Source organism: Mauremys mutica, chromosome 1 (genome assembly GCF_020497125.1).
Source record: "Mauremys mutica isolate MM-2020 ecotype Southern chromosome 1, ASM2049712v1, whole genome shotgun sequence".
In the NCBI taxonomy this organism is placed as follows: Eukaryota; Metazoa; Chordata; order Testudines; family Geoemydidae; genus Mauremys; species Mauremys mutica.
The window spans coordinates 84,494-108,177 of record NC_059072.1 but is presented as its reverse complement, the minus strand read 5'-3'; the positions used below and the strand labels follow the sequence as shown (position 1 = coordinate 108,177).

The 23,684-nt window shown below is 45.7% G+C and overlaps 1 protein-coding gene across 2 annotated transcripts in view; it reads right to left on the bottom strand.

Moving 5' to 3' along the window:
* Positions 1-23,684, bottom strand: part of GOLGB1 (golgin B1) — a 121,505-nt gene that overhangs the window by 63,033 nt on the left and 34,788 nt on the right. For both annotated transcript variants that reach the window (XM_045026818.1, XM_045026828.1), the window contains exons 11-14: positions 22,682-22,755; positions 14,137-14,227; positions 12,875-12,948; positions 6,270-11,491 (exon numbers count right to left, since the gene is read on the bottom strand). In XM_045026818.1, the coding sequence (XP_044882753.1) occupies positions 6,270-11,491; positions 12,875-12,948; positions 14,137-14,227; positions 22,682-22,755 (5,461 nt within the window). The remainder of the gene's footprint in view (positions 1-6,269; positions 11,492-12,874; positions 12,949-14,136; positions 14,228-22,681; positions 22,756-23,684) is intronic.

The following is a 23,684-nucleotide window of genomic DNA, read 5'->3' as shown; positions in this document are numbered from 1 at the left end:
GATCTACAACATATCCCAATATCCAAATTTGTATCCCTTATAGTAGACTGCAAGATCTACTAGAGTTAAGGTTTAAAGTTTGACTAACTGCTCTAAAATCCAGTTACTTGGACTTCCTTGAAATCTGGTGCGCCTCATGGGAACACATGAGAGCACCTCTCTTCCCTACCATCCACAAATGGGGGCAGGTGATAGGGTAGGGGATAGGAATTGGGGAGGGGACATGGGATGAGTGGCAGGGAGGCAGAGGAAGAATAGAGACAGGGTGCCTATCAGCCCACATTCTCCTCTGTTGTGTGTGCATGTACCAAGATCAGTGGTGCTGGAACAATTTGTATAGTAGGGATTCTGAGAGCCATTGAACCAAATTGTAAACTCTGGATATGATGGAAACCACTTCAAGCCAGGGGGTGCAGGAGCACCCCTAGTTCCAGCATCTATGACCAGGATCTTGGGTTGGTGCTATGACTGTATGGGAGCTCTGAGACCCTTCTTCCCACCCTGTGAGCCAGGATCTGGGGAAGCCCTGCACCTCTAGCCAGGGAGCTGAGAACAGGCACATTGGAAGCATGCACCAAGAACACTGCTGAGAATGGGGCAGGGAGTTGAGAATAGGCATGTCTGACACATATCATAGGCTCTCCGGCCCTGAGGTGGGGGAGGGGGATGTAACATCCACTGACATTAATGGAGCAGTTCATACATCTCAAAAGTCTGTATAAGCTTAGTTGTGCTATTCCCTGTAAAAAGAACACTGTCAATTTAAAAATCCTATCTGGTGAAATAAAAAACTTTACCAATGTTATTAAGGCCTTGTCTACACTACAGGACTATTTCGAATCTACTTAATTCGAATTTGTGGATTCGACCTTATGAAGTCGAATTTGTGTATCCATACTAAATACACTAATTCGAACTTCTGAGTCCACATTAACGGGGCCGGCGTCGACTTTCGAAGCGGTGCACTGTGGGAAGCTATCCCACAGTTCCCGCAGTCCCCGCTGCCCATTGGAATGCTGGGTAGAGCCCCCAATGCCTGCTGGGGGAAAAAATGTGTCGAGGGTGGTTTTGGGTAACTGTCGTCATTGAACCGTCAATCACGCCCTCACTCCCTCCCTCCCTGAAAGCGCCTGCGGGCAATCTGTTCGTGCACTTTTCTGGTCAGTGACAGCGTGGACGCCACAGCACTGCAAGCATGGAGCCCGCTGCGATCCTCGCCGTTTTCTCCTCCTCGCACTTTATCGTCCACCTCTTCCACATTCAGCTGCTGAGAAATTGGGCTACTTTTCAATGGTTCTGCAAGCACTGGGGGACCATAGGGGCCTTTTTACCAACATGAACGTCATATGGCCGGGCAAGGTTCCTGATGCGTGTGTTCTCAGGAACTGTGGGCTGCTCAGATGCCTGCTGGAAGGTAGTTTCTTCCCGTACCACGAAATAACTGTTGTGGATGTGCATTTGCCTATAGTGATCCTCGGTGACCCAGCCTGCCCGCTAATGCACTTGCTCATGAAGCCCTATACAGGCTCCTGGGACAGCGACAAGGAACTCTTTAAATACCAGCGAGCAGCGAGCAGCGTGACCTGTGACTGTTCAGTTTCTTTACAGAGAAGCTGAACCTGCCCCTGTTTCTTTACCCAGTTACTGTTGACTCTCCTCTTCGGTTAAATACCCCGTTCTCCCCGTTTCCTCCACTTCCAAGTCACATGTAAAAATAAAATACATGTCACACTGTTACTGAGGAGAGGTTTCTTTATTCATGACTTTTCGTTAAAGGGTCGAAACTGGAACGCAGACTGCGGTGGGTAGGGTGTGCACTGATGTAAAGACCGCCTCTAAACTCAAGGAATGACAGGCTCCTGCTCCTACAGCGGTCCGCATTGCTGGACTGCTTGTTTCAATGGAGCCTGCCATCCCTCCTTTTTGGGATTCTGTGTGCGGGGGGCTATGTGGCCGTGTGGCGGAGGAGGACGGATACAGATTCCTCTGCTGCGTGACTCAGCGGTCCACGACAAGGACCGCTGTATAAGATCTGTACCCGCCCTCCCCCGCTAAAAAGTCACATCCCCACCGCCCACACAGAACCTGGAAACCACCTCCCATACCGACCACGGTGCCTGCTGACTGCACTGTGTGTGTTACCCGCTGCTGATCCGGCCCCCGTGTCTGTACCCTGCGAAAGGTGCCTGTCCTATGCAATTAGCAACGCACTTCCCCACGCACCCCATTCAAACACAGTCTTCAGTGAAGAAACATGACGGAAACAGTACTTAACAGCAAAGTATTTTTATTACTTAAGTACACAGTTATGGGATGGGACTGGGATTGGGACTTGTTTGAGTCCGGAAGGGAAGGACTTATGCAAACGTAGGGTATGAGAGCTTTTGGTTACTTGAGCACTCTGCTGGGGTGCAGTGACAGTATTCACGGCCCAGGGCGGGCATCCTCCTGGTTATTTAGGGTGAGGGGGGTATGTGACTTTGTGGCGGGGGAGGGCGGTTGCAGAGATACTGCCGGGGGCTCTGTCCTGCAGCGGTCCTGCAGAACATACACAAGTCGCCGGAGCGTGTCCGTTTGCTCCCTCAGTAGTACAAGCATTGCTTGAGTCGCCTGCTTGTGTTCCTCACGCCACCTCTCCTCCCATTCGCTGTGTGAGCGCTGGTACAGAGAGACTTTCTCCCTCCACTGCCTCTGCTGGTCCGCCTCGGCTAGGTAGCAACCCACACATTCATCGAAAATCGTGTCCCTTGTCTTTTTCTTTCGCCGCCTAATCTTCGCCAGCCTCTGCGAGGTGGATGCTGTGGAAGGTCTGGAGACAGTGGAAGCTGTGGGATGGGAAACAGTTAGTTAATTCCTTGCAATGATACTTTTTTGCGAACAATCAACTGAGTCTAGGCTGTCTCTGTGAATTTTTTGTTGAGACCCCTGTGCCTGCTGTTGCACAAATCATTTGCGCGGTGGATTCTGGGTAAATGTCGCCAGTCATTCCTTCCTCCGGGAAAGCAACGGCAGATAATCATTTTGAGCACGTTTTCCATGAAATGCCCTGGCACACGCCATAGCGTGGCAACAATGGACCCTATTTTGCCTTTTGTGTATGTCACCGTATGTGTACTGGATGCCGCTGACAGAGGCGGACCAGCAGCGCTACACAGCAGCATGCTTATGCTTTTGCATGACAGCAGCGATGGTTACCAGGCATACTGCACCGTCTACCATACCATGAACTGGTAAGAAGACGGTAATAAGATGGTCATGGTTACCTGTCCTTTTGCACTGCGCCATTTGGTGCTGTCATAAGTGCCCCTGGTCGATCAGCCAGGGGCGCAAAAGCAAAATTTGGGAATGACTCCCCGAGTCAATCCCTCCTTTTTGGGTATCTAAAAATAGAATCAGTCCTGCCTAGATTATGGGCAAGTGTACTAGAGAACCACTGTATCATACAACCAGAGACCACAGCTGCTCTCTGTCCAATCCTGCATAAATTTTGAGCTGAACGCTATTCACAGGGTGTGCTCCTGAAACAACCCCAGCTGTTCATTACGTTCTTCCCCCAGCCTTCCTGGGTTCCAATACCATTGTCCCCCACTTGTGTGATGAAGTAATATAGAATGCATGAATAAGACACAGGTAGTCGTTTGTGAGAAATGAGTGGAAGGAAGCCTCCAGCTGCAATGATAGTCCAGAGATGACATTAAGGGGTGTGGAGGAGGGAGCCACTCATCCCTCTGCTAGTCCAGAGGCAATTGAATCTTTTCTTTACAATGAAGGGTGGGGGCTGATGGAGCTCAGCCCCCTGTTGCAATGATGAGGACGGTTACCAGCCATACTGCACCATCTACCATGAAAAATTAGCAACAGGCAGCCTTGACCGACCTGTCCCAAGCAAGTTGGTATGGTCGTTATGGTTACCAGTCCTTTTGCACTCCCCCATGTGCCAATAGGCTGATGATGAGGATGGATTTCCATCTTATTGTACCATCAGCCATCCATAGCGTGGGGGGAGCAAGGATGTTGGTGTTGAGTGCTGCACCATCGTGTCTATCTGCAGCATTCAGTACAGATACGGTGACATGTAAAAGAGTCAACAGAGGATTGTTTTCCCTTTAACTTCTGGGGGTCGGGGGGGTGCATAAATTGCCGAGCTATGCCCCGACCCACCGCGGACACTGTGTTTGACCCTAGAAGCATTTGGAGATCAGCCAAGAATGCAAATGCTTTTCGGAGACAGCAGGAACTGTGGGATACCTTGCGTCCTCGTTCCCCCCTCCCTCCATGAGCGTCCATTTGATTCTTTGGCTTTCTGTTACGCTCGTCACGCAGCTGCGTGCTGACTCTGTGCTATGCCGTCTGTCTGTTTATTTATTAAAAATACTTTGGACCAGGCGTAACGTAACATTTCTTCCCCTACTTAGATGCAGGAGTCTCCGAGCGAGATCACCGTGAGGACGGGCACTGAAGGAGATAGAGAGCGCATGCTGCGTGAAATCTAGCACGAACCACGGACCTATGCAGCCGTGCTCTGGGAGGCAGTGCTCCCTGAATACCGCATGAAAGCCTCGCGCGGAAAAGTGTGCTATCACGGAGCACCCAATAAGGCAGCTCTCCCCAGGAACCTCCTGCTGATGCTTATCGATTAACGGCAGGAGAGCTTCGTGGCGTTCTCCCAGGAGGATTTCTGTTCTATCACCATATATACAGAGACCTCCTTTTCACACACTTCAGATTCCTGTTATATTAAGAATAAAAGTTAACATGGTTAAAGCACTTACCGACTGCTCCTACCCCTGATTCAGGATCCGGGTTCCTGGCCGGGGAGGGTTGGTAGGGGATCTCCGTGACGGTGATGAATAGATCCTGGCTGTCGGGGAAACCAGCGTTGTAAGCGCTATCGCCTGCCTCGTCCTCCACAAACCCTTCCTCATCTTCCCCGTCCGTGAACATCGTCGAGGAACTGTCCGTCGACACTGTCCCATCATCAGAGTCCATGGTCACTGGTGGGGCAGTGGTGGCAGGCTCCGTAGCGTCTGTTGGCCGCTTTGATTTTTTGGTAGGCTTGTCTGGGGTCCTTGATTTTCACGCGGCGCTGCGTTGCATGACGGCTGTATCCTCTGTCTGTATCATGGCTTTGGAGACCTTCTCGTAGGTCTTTGCATTCCGTTCGTTGGAGCGCAGCTCCGAAAGCACAGACTCCTTGCCCCACACACCGATCAGATCCAAGAGTTCCCGGTCAGTCTATGCCGGGTCCCTCTTTCTATTCAGAGATTACATGAACTCCTCTGCTGGAGAGCTCTGCATTGCTGCCGGTGCTGCGGAGCTCGCCCCGATGTGCAACCAGAACGTCAGATTCAAACCGCCCAGACAGGAAAATGAATTCAAATTTTCGCGGGTCATTTCCTGTGTGGCTGGGCAGAGAATCCAAGCTCGGGCTGCTGTCCAGAGCGTCAACAGAGTGGTGCAGTGTGGGATAGCTCCCGGAGCTACTAAGTTCGATTTCCATCCACACCTAGCCTAATTCGAACTAGCCATGTCGAATTTAGCGTTACTCCACCTGCCGGGGTGGAGTACCAAATTCGAACTAAAGAGCCCTCTAGTTTGAATTAAATGGCTTCCTGGTGTGGACGGTTGAGCGGTTAGTTCGAATTAACGCTGCTAAATTCGAATTAAAGTCCTAGTGTAGACCAGGCCTAAGAAACAGTCAATTATTAAAATGTAGACAGTAAAAACTCTCATGTACTCTTCACATTTTAAGCCAGATGTTTACTTTCGGCATCTCTCTGATCTTAAGGAACGTCATTTAAATTACAGTCATATTTGTTTGTCATGCATTTCTCTTTCAAGTTCTCATTGCTACAGTGTTTGGGTTGCAAATACTACAGAGAAAGGTTTATTTGTTTCTAAACAATTTTCTATTGGAATTTTTAACTTCATGGTACATTTCTATTGCCCTTTGACTCGGCAATCCCCCCACCAAAAAAAAAAAATCTAAATTTTGGATCAAATAGGAATTGTTGAATTCTTGAAGGCATCATTTACTTGCTATCTTAGTAACTTCAAAATATAATCACTATATGCAGCAGAACTTATTTTAAGTTTCATGTTAGTAGAGAGAGACTACAGATGCTTCCCTGCTGACTACAGTCTGTTAAGGTGACTATAAACTACAATCTGTCTTAAAAAGGAGTATCTGCTGATAACTGAGAAATGAGAGATGGAAGGAAAGACCATAACACCAAAGTAACCACTGCTCACTTTCATCTTCTCTTTACCTGGATACATGAATCTGTAGCTCCTCTATATGCATAGACATCTGCCTCATCTGATCCTTTAGAACAGTGCAGGTCTCCTCTCTAGCATGGATCTCCTCTTCCTTCTTTTGAATAGCCTCAGTGAACTTCTTCTCCCATTTTTTGGACTCATCTATCACTCGATCCCTGTCATCCTGGAGAGAAGTCATGCTCCTGGTGAAGGCTGCAAGCTGGGCCAGGTTTTTGTTAAGGCTGCCTTGTAGCTGCTTGGCTTCTTGTTCCCTTCTGTGCAAGGAGTCTTGAATGTCTCTGACAGTCCCTTCCATATAATCTCTCTCTCTCTGCAAAGATGCCAGCTTTTCCTCCATGTTATTTATCTCCTTTGAGTGCTTGTCTTTTTCTTGTCCCAGGCTTCTCTCAAAATCTTCATCCTTTCTCTTCATTTGAATTTTAACATGCTCTTTGTTTGCCTGCAGCTCCTCTTTCACTTTGAGACTCTCTGCTAAAACCCTTGCTGTCTCACTCTGAGTATCATCCAGTAATATTCTGCAGGAAGCCAGCTCTGCTTGTGCTTTCTTGGTGTCTTCACATGCTTTGGCTAAGTTCTCTTTGGCTGCTGTGAGTTCCTTTTGAGACTCACTTTGAACAAACTGCAGAGCTTTAACAGTTCTCTCTAGACTACTGATCTTCTCCTGGCTTTTAATACAGTCCTTCTGCAATTGCTTCACCTCCTGCTGTTTCTGTTTCAGCAGCTCCTGAAGCTCTTTTGCATGAGTTCTGCTGCCATCTCCCTTCCGAGCACATTTTAGTTTTTCTGCATATTCCTTCTGTGTCTCTGCCTCTGCCTCAGTTTTCTCTCTCACCAGCTGCCGCTTCTCCTCCTCCAGCTCACTTACCATTCTTTGCAAGCTCTGGAGCTCAGATTTCAGTTGCTCATTTTTGGTTTGGAGGTCAGCCATGTCTTGTTGATAGTTTCCAATACTTCCGTTAAGTTCTGCTAGCTGATTCATGAGCCTTTCCTCCAAGTCATCCTTCTCTGCCTCCAGCGTTTCCTTCAGCTTTGTCATTCTGACAAGTTGTTCTTCCATTTGTCTGTTAGTTAGTTCTATCTTGGCTACTGTTTCCTGAAGGGTGTTCAGTTCATGGACTTTTGCTGCCACTTGGCTCTCTAAGGCCTTCTTCTCCTCTCCTAAGGTTTCAACACTCCTGAAGATGCTGCCTACTTGTTCTTCTGCAGCCATTCTATTTTCCTCCAGTTCTGTGATTCGCTCTGTGAGCTGAACTATTTGCTGTAAGTAAGTATTAATTTCATCACGTGAGCTGCTACCTTCATTTAATTTCTCTTCTGCCTCAGTTACACCTCCTGCTCTAAGAGGCTCTGGAGACTTTGTGCAGGGCCCTAAATCCACTTGATTGTCAGCCACTTCTAGAGGTAATGCTGCTGTGGGAACAGCTTGATTTGCTTCTTCCACTATAGTTTTTTGGACAACATGCTTGGCTGCTGCATCTAGGTTTTCCTTCAGCTTGGATTCTGTACACTGTAATTGGTGCTTTAAGACTTGAACTTCTTGACTAAGAGAACCCTTTTCAGCCATTAATGCTTCAAGTTGAATGGAAAGAGATTGGCAGTCCCTCTTAGAGCTCTCTAGTGCCTCTTTAAGACTAGTGCTTGTCAAGAGAGACATATTTCCATCCCTGTTTAGGTCACCCTCTGTAGGGTGCAACTCTGCTCTCAGCCGTTCGTTCTCCTCCTCCACTTCCAGGATCTTTTGTTGCTTGGATTTTGCAAACTTCCTCATTTTTTCTTTCATTCCCTCCATCTCCTGCTCAGCCTCCTGCAGCTGCTTATCTACTTCTCTTTTCTTAGCCTCAGCAACTTTCAACTTGCTGAAAATGTCTTGCTTTTCCTGCCTGATAGTTTCCAGAACACGATGAATTCTCTCAGCCTCATTACTTACATTCTCATAGGACTGCAAGAGGGTTTCATATTCTTTCTGCAGTTCCTTATATTTCTCTTGCCACTCAGAACTCTCAGCAGCCTGCGAACATTTCAAGGATTCAATCTCCTTCTCTAGCTTCTCCTTCTCTTGAGTGATCCCCTCCAGAGCCAGCTTCAGGCTTTCACAAGAGCTATCAAGGTTCTGATTTTCCATTAAAGCTTTGTCAACTTCTGCAATGAGTTTCTCTCTCTCTTCAGTGACACCTACTAACTTTTCTGATAATGCATCTTTTTCCCTACCCCAATCACAAACCTGGCTCTCCATATCTGCCAACCTCAGAGAGAGATTTTCTATAGTCATTTTGGCAGTAGCCAGCTCCTCTTTTAGAGTCTTGCTCTCTTTAAGTGCCTCTTTTCTAGAGATGAGTGCAGCCTGCAGCTTTCTCTGCATTTGGTTCTTATATTTGGCTTCTTCAGCCCCCTCATCTGGTCTCTGCTGGAGTTCAAGAAGCTCAGCTTTCAGTCGCTTGCTTTGTTCCTCATGCATACTAGTTTGTTTTTCCAGTTGACTGTGCAGAGTCTTGATCAAGTCTTCTTTTTCCAGGAAATCTCCCTGTACCTGAGTAAGAGCTTTGCTTTTCTCCCTTAGCTGCAAGTTTAAGAGTTCAATTTCTTCATCCTTTTTGCTCATGAGATTTTTTAGCTCCTCTACTTCTTGTTTAAGTGCCTTCAGACTGTCCTGTCTGGAAATCTCTGCTTGACTTTTTTCCAGTTCTTCCTGAAGACTTGGTGCATGGGATTCCACCTGGTGACAGGTACTCTTCAGACCTTCCATCTCTGAGAGCAACTGTGCTATGTGCTCTTGTAGCTGAATGACTGCTTCTGATTTGCAAGCAAGATCACTTTCCAAATGACTGACTTTGTCTTCTAGTTCATCTTTCTTGGTCTGCAGATTCTTGAGCTCTGCCTTAAACTCTTCCACAGAAACATCTGTCTCCTGTAAGAGGTTATTTGTTTTAGTATTTTCTACTTCCAAGCATGAAGACTCAATCCAGCCTTGGCTCCAGTCAGAATGCTGTACATTTCCTGCAAGCTCTTGTGTTACATCAAGTACAGACTCAGCTGATCTTTGGAAATGGATGCCTGGCAGAGAATGGCTCTCTGTACACTCTCTCTGTGCTTGGAGTTGTCTGAGCTGATCTTGAATGCTTTCCTTCTCTTTGCTTTGCTTACCAAACTGTTCTTGTAGGAGACTGTAATCATCCTTCTGCTGTTTCAGCTGCTCTCTGTGGTGTCGATCTTTTTCTTGAGCCTTCTTTATAGTGTCCTTACGGGAAGTCAGTGCTTCCTGAAGCTTCTTTTGAAGTTGATCTTTTTCTTGTTCAAGGGCTGAGATTCTCTCTTTCAGGGCAGACTTATGGTGTTCTTCAAATCCTGCAGCAGCTGGACTGTTCACCTCATTCTCTTTAGAAGCAGCTGGGTCAGAACCTTCTAAGCACTTATTGGCTGTGATAAGTTTCTGGATGGCTGACTGGCTTTCCATAATTTCAGCCTTCTTTGAATCAATTAGGTTGGTCTTATCCTGCAAACTTTTCTTCATCTCCTCAATCAGAGCCTGCAACTGTGCTTCAGCTGCTTCCTTCTCCAGCAAGTCCTTCTGGATGCTCTGCAGCTCAGCTTCCCTTTCAGAAAGCAACTGCATGAGAGACATCTCCCTGGCTTGGCTTTCAGGAGTCACGTCTCCCTCTGCATTTAGGCCACTTGTTGTAGTACCTTCCACTTCAGCTTTCTGAGCTTCTGCCCCAAACGTCCCTCTCACTTGCACCAGCTCATTCTCTAGCTTGTTGACCTTCTTCAGAAGTTCCTTCCTGTTGATGAGAGCTGCCTGCAGCTTTCGCTTCACTTGCTCATTTTCTTTTTTGAGATGCTCCAGTTCACTTCCTAGCACCTCTTTCTCCTTACACATTCCTGCCACCATCTCACTCTGCTGCTCAGACCCCTCGCATTTCAGACACAAGTCTTCTGCTTCTCCTGTTTGTCCCGTGTGCTGGTCTCTTATTGCCTCAGTATTCAGCAATAAGCTCATCTGCTCTTTAAGGCCCTTTAGCTCACTCCCCAGAGCAAATTTCTCTTCATTCAGCTGGCCTATTTTCGCAGACATTGTGATGCTGATTTCAGTCACCTGCTGATCCCTCTCCAGTAAAGCTTGCTGGAGGTTCTCATTATCCCCAGTCCGTTCAGCAAGAAGCTGTTCTAGCCTTACTGTGTCAAGCTCCTTTGAGACAATGCCTTGGGTAAGCTCCTCTATCTTGACTGTGTTCTTCCTCAGATGTTCTTGCAGATCAAGCACTTCACACTCCGTCTTCTGGAGCTGGTTTCTCAGACTTTTTGCTAGAGCATCCTGTTTCGAACGCTGAAGCTGTGCCTCATCCAGGTCCTTTTGCAAAGCTTCAATTTTTATCTCTTTGGATTTATATTCATTTTTCAGGCTCTGGATTTGTTCTTTCAGTAGACTGTGCTGTATAGTTCTGCTTTCATAGTCAGATAGCCTCTGCTTTTCTGAATCCATTAGATTTCCCTCAAGCTCCTTTAGTTCTGTTATGGTACAAAGCTCCTTCATCTGAGACAGGAGCTGATCTCTCTCTTCAGTCAGAACATGCAATGCACTGTTAGAGTTCTCTGCATTTTTCCTGCATTCCTCTGCCAGCTGGGTTAGCCTATTTATTTCTGCCACTTTCTCTTCTGAGTCTTTCTTATACAATTCCTCTGATTTCTGCAGACTTGTTTGCAGCTCCATAATTTTTCTTTGCAACTGTGTCAGCTCCTGAGGCTGAGAAAGACCAAGCTCTGTAGTTGCTGCAGAGAGCCCTCCTCTAAGCCCTTGCTCTGCATCCATGTCCCCTCCACTGTGGGTGATGTGCTCCAGGGGTACTTCTGGGAAGCTGTTTGTCTCTTCCTGAAGCACAGAGGTTTTCTGCACTTCCTCCACTGTCAGCGAGCAGCTGCTCAATTCACTCTGGATAGATGAGGTCTTTTGTCCTTCTCCCTCGAGGAATCTTGGCTGGAATCTTCCTCCCATAACATTTATTTCTTCCTCTGCCCAGTTCATTGCAGGTGTTTGGCTTCCTGGATCCAGGAGCTGTCCCTTCAGAAATGTTATCTCTTCTTGAGCTTCCCTCAATTCCAGCATCAAGACTGACAGCTCTTTATGTTTCGCTGCAGAAAGATACTCCAGAATGCCAGCTGGGCCACTTTCTTCAGCAGATTGCCCACTGCTGCTTCTGGGGGGTTCCTCTGTACCGGTCTAGAACAAGAAAAAAAAAAAAGCTAGTCTCAAATAAACCACAATTCTCTTGAACCACATGAGAGGGCTGTCTTACTCTTACCCTGCATCTGGATGCCTCTGCCTCATTTTCCCACTTTGCTGATACCGTAAAGTGTACACACTTTACATGTTGCAGCTAAGGTTCCCATTTCTTGGACTGTTTATTGGAACATAAAGATATTCAAGAACCTTTACGGCAGTCCTCTTCAGGTCCTTTTATATCCTTCCCAATTACCCGTGTCAGAGCTTCAGGGATTGGCCCTGAGCGCCCTGCCATAGGCTGACCTGCTAGTTCTCAAGACACCCATAGTTTCTCTAGATCCCTGCAGAGACAGACTCTAAAGCGTTCTTCTCTTCCTGTGCCTCTCCCAGGTCTCCCTGTAGGCCTCTTCCACCAGTATCTTCCTGGGCTCCTGTCCCAGATCCCTCTGGGTAGGGAGCTCTCCTGGTACCACTTCAAACAGAGTTTTTGTGGGAAGATCTATACCAGGTCTTTCCCAGCTTCTGGTTTAACCGTACTACATGAGAGGAACTTACTTTTTATTTCCTGCCTTGATTACTTGACCAGTTACATGACCCTTCCTAATTGTCTTTTACAGTGATTACAAGCAGCTGCTGCCATTCCAAGGGCAAAAGGGTTCATTCTTTCCCTGCCAGTGCAGGGAAAAGGTCAGCACATCCAGTCTCACATCTTCAGTGCAGGAATCAAGGAATTGCCACATTGGGATTGGGTGTGGGAAGAAGGGTAAGCTCAGCATGACAGGAACTTCAGACCAGAAATGTAACCAGACTCCTGTGGGAGATCTTGTTTACACACAGCATCAAATCCTTAACCATTTTAGCATCCTCTGCCACTTCTGTTGCTGGGCTGTAAGCCAGATAGGCTCAGTGGGGACCAAACCCCTGTTTATAGGGCTCTAAAACAAGAGGCTTGTTCCCTATTCTGTGTCTGATGCCAGGATTAGAGGGCTAAATAGGACATGTGGACAAAGGTATTTGCTCTTATTCAAATAGCATTCCTTTTGGTCTCGCTCTCTTCTGGAGATAGGGGGGCAATTAATCCTCCTCAGAGCAAAGGGTGGAGGTCACCTGTCCCCCCACCCCCTCGTATTTATGCTTTAACTCCCCATAACATTAATGTTCTGGTGTTGCAATGGCTGTGCTACTGTCAAGCTGGACTGATTAACGAGGAATGATTAAAGAGCTAAATACATAGAGCCTTGCTCAGCACCATAATAGCACCATCAGGTTGTGTGATTGTGGAAGCTCTATAATTTAAGCCTTTTCAAACTAGATTGGACATTATCTAGACTATAGACTTGTCTAACTTTGTTGATAGAACCTATATTGCCAAGGTCATACCTGGGTTAGAGCCATGGTATCTTCAGATGGCTGAGGAGATTGTGGTTCATTATTCACTAGTGCTGCTGAATGACCTAGTGACAAAATACATACATTTCACCAGCAGAAAATCCAGATCCACAGCAAGCTAGTGAACAGATGGAAAGAGATCCAGACACATGGGGCTGGAGCTTCCTCAAGTCCTCAAGAAGTGAGGGGAGAAGAGAGACAGACAGTGGTGCCCTAGGGCAGGCTCCCCTCACCCTCCAGACCTAGCATCTTATACCTTTGACTGGGGCACCACATGGTGCAGGACCTTGCTTAACTCGTGGGGTTAGAGTGAGTTGGAGAAAGGGGGAAGAGAAGGGAAACCAGGGCAGGCTCCCACACCAGGATCCAGCAAGTCCATTCCCCTCTCTGAAATAGCTGGCAGCAAGAGAAGGCTGTTAACATAGTTAGTCCTGAAGTTCAAGGGGTAGCACATAACAATTAGTTTTTACCTTTTGCTTTAAACCCCCCCCCAGGAAATTAAAAACAAAAAATTATGTTAAAAGAACACTGAGGCGGCAAGTCAAGCTCTTGAATGTTAGGAAATGCCAGATTTATGGTTTCCCATGCACTTTAATTCTGCTCCCCTTTGCATATGCATTATGATACAGTCTTTACTTACATAATCACATGCTATTTTTTCCACAGGACACCTGCTTCATTCAGTGCAGGACACACAAGTGGACAGATGTAAGAAAAACTAAATCTGGTATTTCCTAATTTTCAAGAGCTTGACTGTGCAACCTAAATAACATTTTTAACATTGTTTTATTTGTATGTAAGAATCTTACTAGACAAGATGGACAAAGGAGGGAAAACAGAGGCACAAAGAGGGGAAGTGACTTGCCCATGGTCACACAGCAGGTTAGTGACAGAGCAAGGAACAGAATGAAGATCTCCTGACTCCCAGCCCAGTGTCCTATTCACTGGACAATGCTGCCTCACACCTTTCCTATATACTACCTCAGACTCTGATCCTACCAATCCTTCTCTCTCCTTTTTATCTCAGAGGCCACCTCACAACCCAATATAAAAATCTTCCTCCCCACTGTGCCACCTCAGATTTACTCCCTCTGTCTCCCCATGTATAGTATCAGAACCTTCCTCTTTCTGCACAGCTTCAGAACCTGACCTCAAAGTCCCGCTCCCTGAATCACTTCAGACCCTTCCATGAAGCCTCATAGCCTCTCCCCAGCTGTGCAGTCTCCCTAACTTCTCCAATTCTGTGACATTACCATCAGGCCCAGGTGAGCAGTATCCAGAGCAGGATGGTCCTTCTTGAGTGAGCAAGTCCAATAACTTGGAATCAGTTCCAGTGCTGTCAGTCTATTGAAAAACAAAGATTGGTTGGTTGGTTCAGAGCTGTAATCATCACCCTTGGACTCAGCTGTTTTAGCTGCCTGGCACACTGTCTGACCACTTTGAATCCTGCTACTTTAAGACCTACATCTGCAGCCTAATGGAGATACAAAACATTGTATAAGATACTAGATAAAAGCCTGAATGCAGATCTCAGTGATCTATCAAGTTAACCCTTAGGGCACCAAGAAATATCAACATCCTAAGCACCTCCCCCACCACACCCTATATGTGACCCCCCCCACATTCCTTCTCTCCAAAAAGGAGCAACTCCACTTTCCTATCCTTCCATCATCTTCCTTCGACACACCAGATGAGGGCCTTTCCGAGCAGGCAGAGCATCCTGTGACCTTAACAGGCCAACTCAGATTAAAGCCATAGATTAATTCACTTATGGGTGAATATCAAAGAAATGTTAAGTGTCCTGGTATACGTGGAGCATTTCACTTGTGTGGGCATATCAAAGAACATAAGAATATAAGTACGGTCATATTGGGTCAGACCAAAGGTCCACCTAGCCCAGTATCCTGTCTTCTGACAGTGGCCAATGCCAGGTACCCCAGAGCAAATGAACAGAACAGGTAATATAAAGTGATCCATCCCCTGTTGCCCATTCCCAGCTTCTAGAAAACAGAAGAAATGTTATTGTCTTCACTTACCTATAACCTGTTGTTTACTATCATATTACATTATGTATACCCGGTAATTAAATAACCCTAGATTGAAGTGTGTGTTAGTGTTAAGATGTAAATGTACTGGATATGTAAACTTATTGAAAAATAACAAAAGATTGTTTCTGGTTATCACATTGTGTTTATATTACGTTTACCCATTGCACAAGATTGGAGTCTTGGAAATGTAAAAGATTGCTGACTTCGGAGCATGGGTTGTTGTTCACAGACTCTGCATTTAATCAACAAAAGAAGAGTCCATGTTGTGATGAAAACATTTGCCAGATTGCTTTCCACAGAAAGCAGCTATAAGAATGGATACAAGCACTGATCCTGTATCTCTGAACTAGCAGCGAAGAGTCTTGTGGCACCTTATAGACTAACAGAAGTTTTGGAGCATGAGCTTTTGAGGGTGAATACCCACTTCGTCGGATGCATCCAACAAAGTGGGTATTCACCCACGAAAGCTCATGCTCCAAAACATCTGTTAGTCTATAAGGTGCCACAGGACTCTTTGCTGCTTTTACAGATGCAGACTAACACGGCTACCCCTCTGATACTATCTCTGAACTGTTTTGGATTCTAACAGGGCGGACTACTGAACAAGTAGACAAGACCCTGGGCAACCCTGAGGAACTTTTGGAAAACTATCAGATCACTACATCTCTATCATCATTTTGGACTTACATTAACAGATGAGTCAATTGGTATTTTACCTGCTTTAACCTCTCAATAACTCTAATTTCTTTTCTTACTGATAAAACTTTAGTTCGTTTACTAGAGAAATCGGCTTCCAGAATTGTTTTTGGTGAGAAATCAAGACTATTCATTTATCTGGGTAAGTGACTCACTCTTTGGGGTTGGGAATAACCTAATGTGATGTGGAATTTGGTGTAAGAGACCATTATCACAAAGTCCAATTTGTCTGGGTGGCAAGGCAGGTTGGAGAACCTAAGGAGACTGTTTGTGACCTCATGGTAAGACTAATACAGCGATCCAGAAGTGCACATTTGTTATTGGCTTGATGAAATCTAAATATAGGATACAACATCAGTTTGGGGTGTCCGCCCTGCTTTCTGACAGTCTGACTTGAAATTGGCACTCACCGTTGCGAAGCCACTTCAGACAGCGTGACAACTGGTGTAGTCAAACAGGATTCACATGCCACAGGCCAACTGGCTTAACAATTAGAACTCAATGGTATTTAAAGTTTAAATTTGATATTGAGAGTTTTAAGTTAAAGATTAGTCACAATTGGTGAACCACAATCATATGAGCATCTTGACTTGAAAGACCTTAAAAAATTATGTAAAGAAAAAAGAGTTTATCCTTTGGAAAGAAAACCTCAAATCAGGAACTAGGAGCTTTGCTGATGGACTTTGACCAGAAGGCTGGGACTCAGCCACCCCATGCCCCAGATGCTGCTACAGCAGAAATGGTCTGTATGCATATCCTGGCAGATGACAAAGCATGGGAGCATGAAATAAAGATTGAGAGATACTTCATAGAATCATAGAATATCAGGGATGGAAGAGATCTCAGGAGGTCATCTAGTCCAAACCCCTGCTCAAAGCAGGACCAATCCCCAACTAAATCATCCCAGCCAGGGCTTTGTCAAGCCTGACCTTAAAAACCTCTAAGGAAGGAGAGTCCACCACCTCCCTAGGTAACCCATTCTAGTGCTTCACCACCCTCCTAGTGAAAAAGTTTGTCCTAATATCCAACCTAAACCTCCCCCACTGCAACTTGAGACCATTTCTACTTGTTCTGACATCAGGAACCACTAAGCAGCTATCAAATCCCCCCTCATTCTTCTCTTCTGCAGACTAAACAATCCCAGTTCCCTCAGCCTCTCCTCACAAGTCATGTGCTCCAGCCCCCTAATCATTTTTGTTGCCCTCCGCTGGACTCTTTCCAATTTTTCCACATCCTTCTTGTAGTGTGGGGCCCAAAACTGGACACAGTACTCCAGATGAGGCCTCACCAATGTCAAATAGAGGGGAATGATCCCGTCCCTCGATCTGTTGGCAATGCCCCTACTTATACAGCCCAAAATGCCGTTAGCCTTCTTGGCAACAAGGGCACACTGTTGACTCATATCCAGTTTCTTGTTCACTGTAACCCCTAGGTCCTTTTCTGCAGAACTGCTTCCTAGCCATGCGGTCCCTAGTCTGTAACAGTGAATGGGATTCTTCTGTCTTAAGTGCAGGACTCTGCACTTGTCCTTGTTGAACCTCATCATATTTCTTTTGGCCCAGTCCTCTAATTTGTCTAGGTCCCTCTGTATCCTATCCCTACCCTCCAGCGTATCTACCACTCCTCCCAGTTTAGTGTCATCTGCAAACTTGCTGAGAGTGCAGTCCATGCCGTCCTACAGATCATTAATGAAGATATTGAACAAAACCGGCCCCAGGATCGACCACTGGGGCACTCCGCTTGAATCTGGCTGCCAACTAGACATGGAGCTGTTGATCACTACCCATTGAGCCCGACGATCTAACCAGCTTTCTATCTACCTTATAGTCCATTCATCCAGCCCATACTTCTTTAACTTGCTGGCAAGAATACTGTGGGAGACCGTATCAAAAGCTTTGCTAAAGTCAAGGAATAACACATCCACTGCTTTCCCCTCATCCACAGACCCTGTTATCTCCTCATAGAAGGCAATTAGGTTAGTCAGGCATGACTTGCCCTTGGTGAATCCATGCTGACTGTTCCTGATCACTTTCCTCTCCTCTAAGTGCTTCAGAATTGATTCCTTGAGGACCTACTCCATGATTTTTCCAGGGACTTAGGTGAGGCTGACTGGCCTGTAGTTCCCCAGATCCTCCTCCTTCCCTTTTTAAAAGATGGGCATTACATTAGCTTTTTCCCAGTCATCCGGGACCTCCCACATTCGCCATGAGTTTTCAAAGATAATGGCCAATGGCTCTGCAATCACATCCGCCAACTCCTTTAGCACCCTCGGATGCAGCGCATCTGGCCTCATGGACTTGTGGTCGTCCAGTTTTTCTAAATAGACCCGAACCACTTCTTTCTCCACAGAGGGCTGGTCACCTTCTCACCATACTGTGCTGCCCAGTGCAGCAGTCTGGGAGCTGACCTTGTCTGTGAAGACAGAGGCAAAAAAATCATTGAGTACATTAGCTTTTTCCACATCCTCTGTCACTAGGTTGCCTCCCTCATTCAGTAAGGGGCCCACCCTTTCCTTGACTTTCTTCTTGTTGCTAACATATCTGAAGAAACCCTTCTTGTTACTCTTAACATCTCTTGCTAGCTGCAACTCCAAGTGTGATTTGACCTTCCTGATTTCATTCCTGCATGCCTGAGCAATATTTTTATACTCCTCCCTGGTCATTTGTCCAATCTTCCACTTCAGACAGCATGACAAGCCCATACTCTCCAGAAACTCTGTCACTGGCAATTGTTGCTCCTTTATGCCACTTATCTTCTGCTGCTTTTTAGCCTGAGGTGACAGGACCAAGAAGTGCAGAAGGCGGAGCATATTGTGGAAAGAAAGAGTAGAATGTGCTGCTCACAGAGGGGACAGATTCTCCTTCCTCCCCAGAACTTCCTACTAAAACCTAGTAGACAGGGATCTAGTTTTGTAAGACTCAGTGCATTAGGCCTTTCATCTCTAAAAGAGGTTCACATATGGATTGACACAGACTTAAAAAGAATTCTGTGATCTTAAGTCTCAGATCTTAATTCCTAGTACACACTGGCCAACATCACAAACCACCACAGACATTTGGCCATACTGGTAATTTGTGCAGAAGCAAACCAAGACCAGAATAGCAAGAGTCTGTGGCTCAAAATTGAGGCAATTAGCAAAGCTAGGGTAGGAAGGGTGCCCCCTTAACAAAAATAATGCAAATCAGGGGGTATAAGGAAACAGCACACTTCGTATTCAAAGCTAGCAAAGCAGAAATGAGGCTGAAGTTAAATTTAAGCCAGTTCCAGCAATACTAGTCAATTAAGTATTACAGCTTCCCATCAGAGCAGGGACGTAGAGAAATATGTAGCTGTGTATTATTTTATAGCAGCAGTAGCCCAAACCTCTCAACAATCACTCTCAAAAGCAATGCAGAGACACTGAAAAGCTTTGGGAGCAAAACTGATGTCTGTTACCATCACGTACAGACCATACCATAGCAATACAGGTCACTGGGGAGTCATTCAGCATCACACACTGTTACATTAGGCACGATCCCCAACCCAAAGTGCAAGACTGCTTTTGCCTTCATGAGTGGCAGTGTCACCCATATTTATACAAACCAGAAAGAAGATGGCTGTCCAATTGAGATTAGATCTGAGCATGCGTCCAGCCTCCCCCTGTGTTGGATTCATATTCATACAAATCTCACTCTAAAATAAAGATTTGATAAAAGATGCTTAAATGGCAATGGCCCTCCCAATTCCCAGCACTGGGCCCCATCTAATCTGTAGCTTCTTGCGCAGGGTGACCATTAGTAGTAAAAAGAACCAAATAAAGTGTCTTTGGTACATCCCGAAATGGAACAAACTCCCCCTTGTCTTTAAATCAATGACTAATAAAGAGTTAGACAGTGGCAAAATGTGAACAGTCATCTAAAACACAAACATAACCAGAGGAACAACCTGATAGCTTAGAGGCTGTGAGCCCCATGCCACAAGCCACTCACTCTTCCAAGCCAACAGGAGACGGGTGTGCAGGTTGGGCGGTGGTATTACACCATCACCACTGCACTCCTGCTAACTGGTTGGAATGGAGGATGGGGCTTTGGAAAGAGCCCTGATCTTGCTTTCAGCTAAATTCTTAATGCAGGTATTTGGGGGCAGAGGACCCCCCCCCGCCCCAATCAGCTAGTCTATCCAGCATGGAGTGAGGCAACAGGTGGTCCCCTAATACTACTACTCTTGCCCTCATCTACAGGTTGTTTGTAAGGTCATCATACCATGAGCTGTTCACCATTGAATGGACTGTGCCAAGGTTTCATCTCCCTGCTCTAACCAACAGGGACAAAAATATTTCTCTTCTATGAGAGATCCCTTATAAGGCAATGGGAGTGCATGGGGCTGAAATGCAACCTGTAACACATACTACATACTAACCCACAGAATCCTTCCTACCAACGCTATAATAAAAAGGATTCTGCATGGACTCCTCCTGAGGGTCGAAACAACAGACTGGACTTCTACATAGATTGCTTCCGTCACCGTGCACAGGCTGAAATTGTGGAAAAGCAACATCACTTGCCCCATAACCTAAGCCGTGCTGAACACAATGCCATCAACAGCCTCAAGAACAACTCTGACATCATAATCAAACAGGCTGACAAAGGAGGTGCTGTCGTCATCATGAATAGGTCGGAATATGAACAAGAGGCTGCTAGGCAGCTCTCTAACTCCACATTCTACAAGCCATTACCCCTCTGATCCCACTGATGATTACCAAAAGAAACTACACCATCTGCTCAAAAAACTCCCTGAGAAAGCACAGGAACAGATCTGTACAGACACATGCCTAGAACCCCGACCAGGTGTATTCTATTTGCTACCCAAGATCCATAAACCTGGAAATCCTGGACGCCCCATCATCTCAAGCATTGGCACCTTAACAGCAGGATTGTCTGGCTATGTGGACTCTCTCCTCAGGCCCTATGCCACCAGCACTCCCAGCTATCTTCGAGACACCACTGACTTCCTGAGGAAACTACAATCCATCGGTGATCTTCCAGAAAACACCATTCTGGCCACTATGGATGTGGAAGCCCCCTACACCAACATTCCACACAAAGATGGACTACAAGCCATCAGGAACAGTATCCCCGATAATATCATGGCTAACCTGGTGGCTGAACTTTGTGACTTTGTCCTCACCCACAACTATTTCACATTTGGAGACAATATATAATCTTCAAGTCAGTGGCACTGCTATGGGTACCCGCATGGCCCCTCAGTATGCCAACATCTTTATGGCTGACTTAGAACAACGCTTCCTTAGCTCTCGTTCCCCAACGCCCCTACTCTACTTGCGCTACATTGATGACATCTTCATCATCTGGACTCATGGAAAAGAAGCCCTCGAGGAATTCCACCGTGATTTTAACAATTTCCATCCCACCATCAACCTCAGCCTAGACCAATCCACACAAGCGGTCCATTTCCTAGACACTACTGTGCTAATAAGCGATGGTCACATAAATACCACCCTATACCGGAAATCCACTGACCGCTATACTTACTTACATGCCTCCAGCTTCCATCCTGGACACACCACACGATCCATTGTCTACAGCCAAGCTCTAAGATACAACCGTATTTGCTCCAATCCCTCAGACAGAGATAAACACCTACAAGATCTCTATCAAGCATTCTTAAAACTACAATACCCACCTGCTGAAGTGAAAAAACAGATTGACAGAGCCAGAAGAGTACCCAGAAGCCACCTACTACAGGACAGGCCTAAAAAAGAAAATAACAGAACGCCACTAGCCATCACCTACAGCCCCCAACTAAAACCTCTCCAGCGCATCATCAAAGATCTACAACCTATCCTTAAAGATGATCCCTCACTCTCACAGATCTTGGGAGACAGGCCAGTCCTCTCTTATAGACAGCCTCCCAACCTGAAGCAAATACTCACCAGCAACCGCACACCATACAACATAAACACTAACCCAGGAACCTATCCTTGCAACAAAGCCCAATGCCAGCTCTGTCCACATATCCATTCAAGTAACACCATCATAGGACCTAATCACATCAGACACGCCATCCAGGGCTCGTACACCTGCACATCTACCAACGTGATATATGCCATCATGTGCCAGCAATGCCCCTCTGCCATGTACATTGGCCAAACCGGACAGTCTCTACGCAAAAGAATAAATGGACACAAATCTGACATCAGGAATCATAACATTCAAAAACCAGTGGGAGAACACTTCAACCTCTCTAACCACTCAGTGACAGACTTGAAGGTGGCAATTTTGCAACAAAAAAAACTTCAAAAACAGAGTCCAAAGAGAAACTGCTGAACTCGAATTAATATGCAAATTAGATACAATTAACTCTGGCCTAAAGAGAGACTGGGAATGGTTGGGTCATTACACTAATTGAATCTATTTCCCTATGTTAAGTTCTCCTCACACCTTCTATGGGCCATCTTAATTATCACTTCAAAAAGTTTTTTTTTCCCCTCCTGCTGATGATAGCTCATCTCAATTGATTAGACTTTTCCTGTTGTTATGCATACTTCCACCTTTTCATGTTCTCTGTATGTATAAATATCTCCTGTCTGTGTGTTCCATTCTATGCATCCGAAGAAGTGAGCTATAGCTCACGAAAGCTCATGCTAAAATAAATTTGTTAGTCTTTAAGGTGCCACAAGTACTCCTGTTCTTGTAACACAAAGTTAAACCTTTAGAGTGGTGCTCCCTAGGACCTAGATCAACTGGGTATCAACTGGACACAGGACATCGCAGAATAGAAATATGGCAGAACAGGGAGCAGTTGTGTGGACTGGGGAGGTTTGACAATGGATGAAGGGGGCTTAAAAAATCCCACATAACTAGTAAACAGGGATGGGGTTTGCTTTCCAGCCAAGTACAAGCTGTATTTAGAGGCCATTTCCACATTAATCCGCCTAATAATAACCTAGCAAAGAGGATTGTTAGAAGAAGACTCAACAGCTTATGGGAAGCAGTTTAAGGTCATGTCCTCAACCTATTTTAGGTTTTGTTCAGTCTGGCTGCTTGGTCATTACCTGGTTTGAATCTTCCATGCTCATCACAGCTTCATGCTGAGCCTCCAGGAGGGTAGGTTGAGAGCACAGGGTCTCTGAAATGTTCACAAACAAGTGGTCATTAACCTTCAGAGAAAACACTCTTCTCCCTGAGTGAGGGAAGCACTCTCGTACTCTCCAGAGAGCAGGGTCCAGGGCTGTCCACAACATGCAAGGAGGAGGAGATATGGAGTCACCCCAGGACAGAGCATTACTTCAAGCACTCTTCAGAGAAAGGTTAGGATTGCCCTGGCAGAGGCATGTCACCAGGACAGAGCACTACTTTGGGCACCTTTCAGAACAAAGCTATTATTGTCCTGGAGAGGGAAAGTAAAGGGCAGTCAGTAGAGCTGATAGGCTTTAAGAACGTTTGCTGTGAGGGAAAAACCCACAATCATTCCAACAGAACTCTTCACATTTCATTTTGATAAAGTGAAATGAAAAACTATTAGAAGGGTTATTAAATTAAATAATTTATCCGAATAAACTGGAATAGGGTTCAAAATGCAAGGGCCTTAATTTAAAAGTGAGGATGTTAGAAGAAAGCACTCAATTTGCCTCAGTGACTCTCTGTAAACTGGCACTTAAATACTATAGTGATGGACACATTACAAAAACCTAGACAGAAACAGAAACCTGGATAAAAGTGCTGATCTATTATATTTGTAGGTAATGATTTTAATGAATAAAGAATTGACTTTCTTGATTCATTACTGCAGGCAAGGAATTTCCATCTGGATCTAGTATTGTTTGTGACAAGTTATTGTCCAGATTTTATCGTGACTGATTTTTAAATGTGTATCCTCTAATACATTCTCCTAGAGCTATGCCTGCATAAAAGAGCTAGACATGTAACCTGTTCATTTTCATGCTCGTGTCTTGCCACTAGGAGTTTTTCATTTTATTAATAGTCAATTCTATTAAAGATGTTGCCTCAGCCTTTTAGCCGTATAAAAGGCCAGTTAAGATGCAATTTATGCAAGGT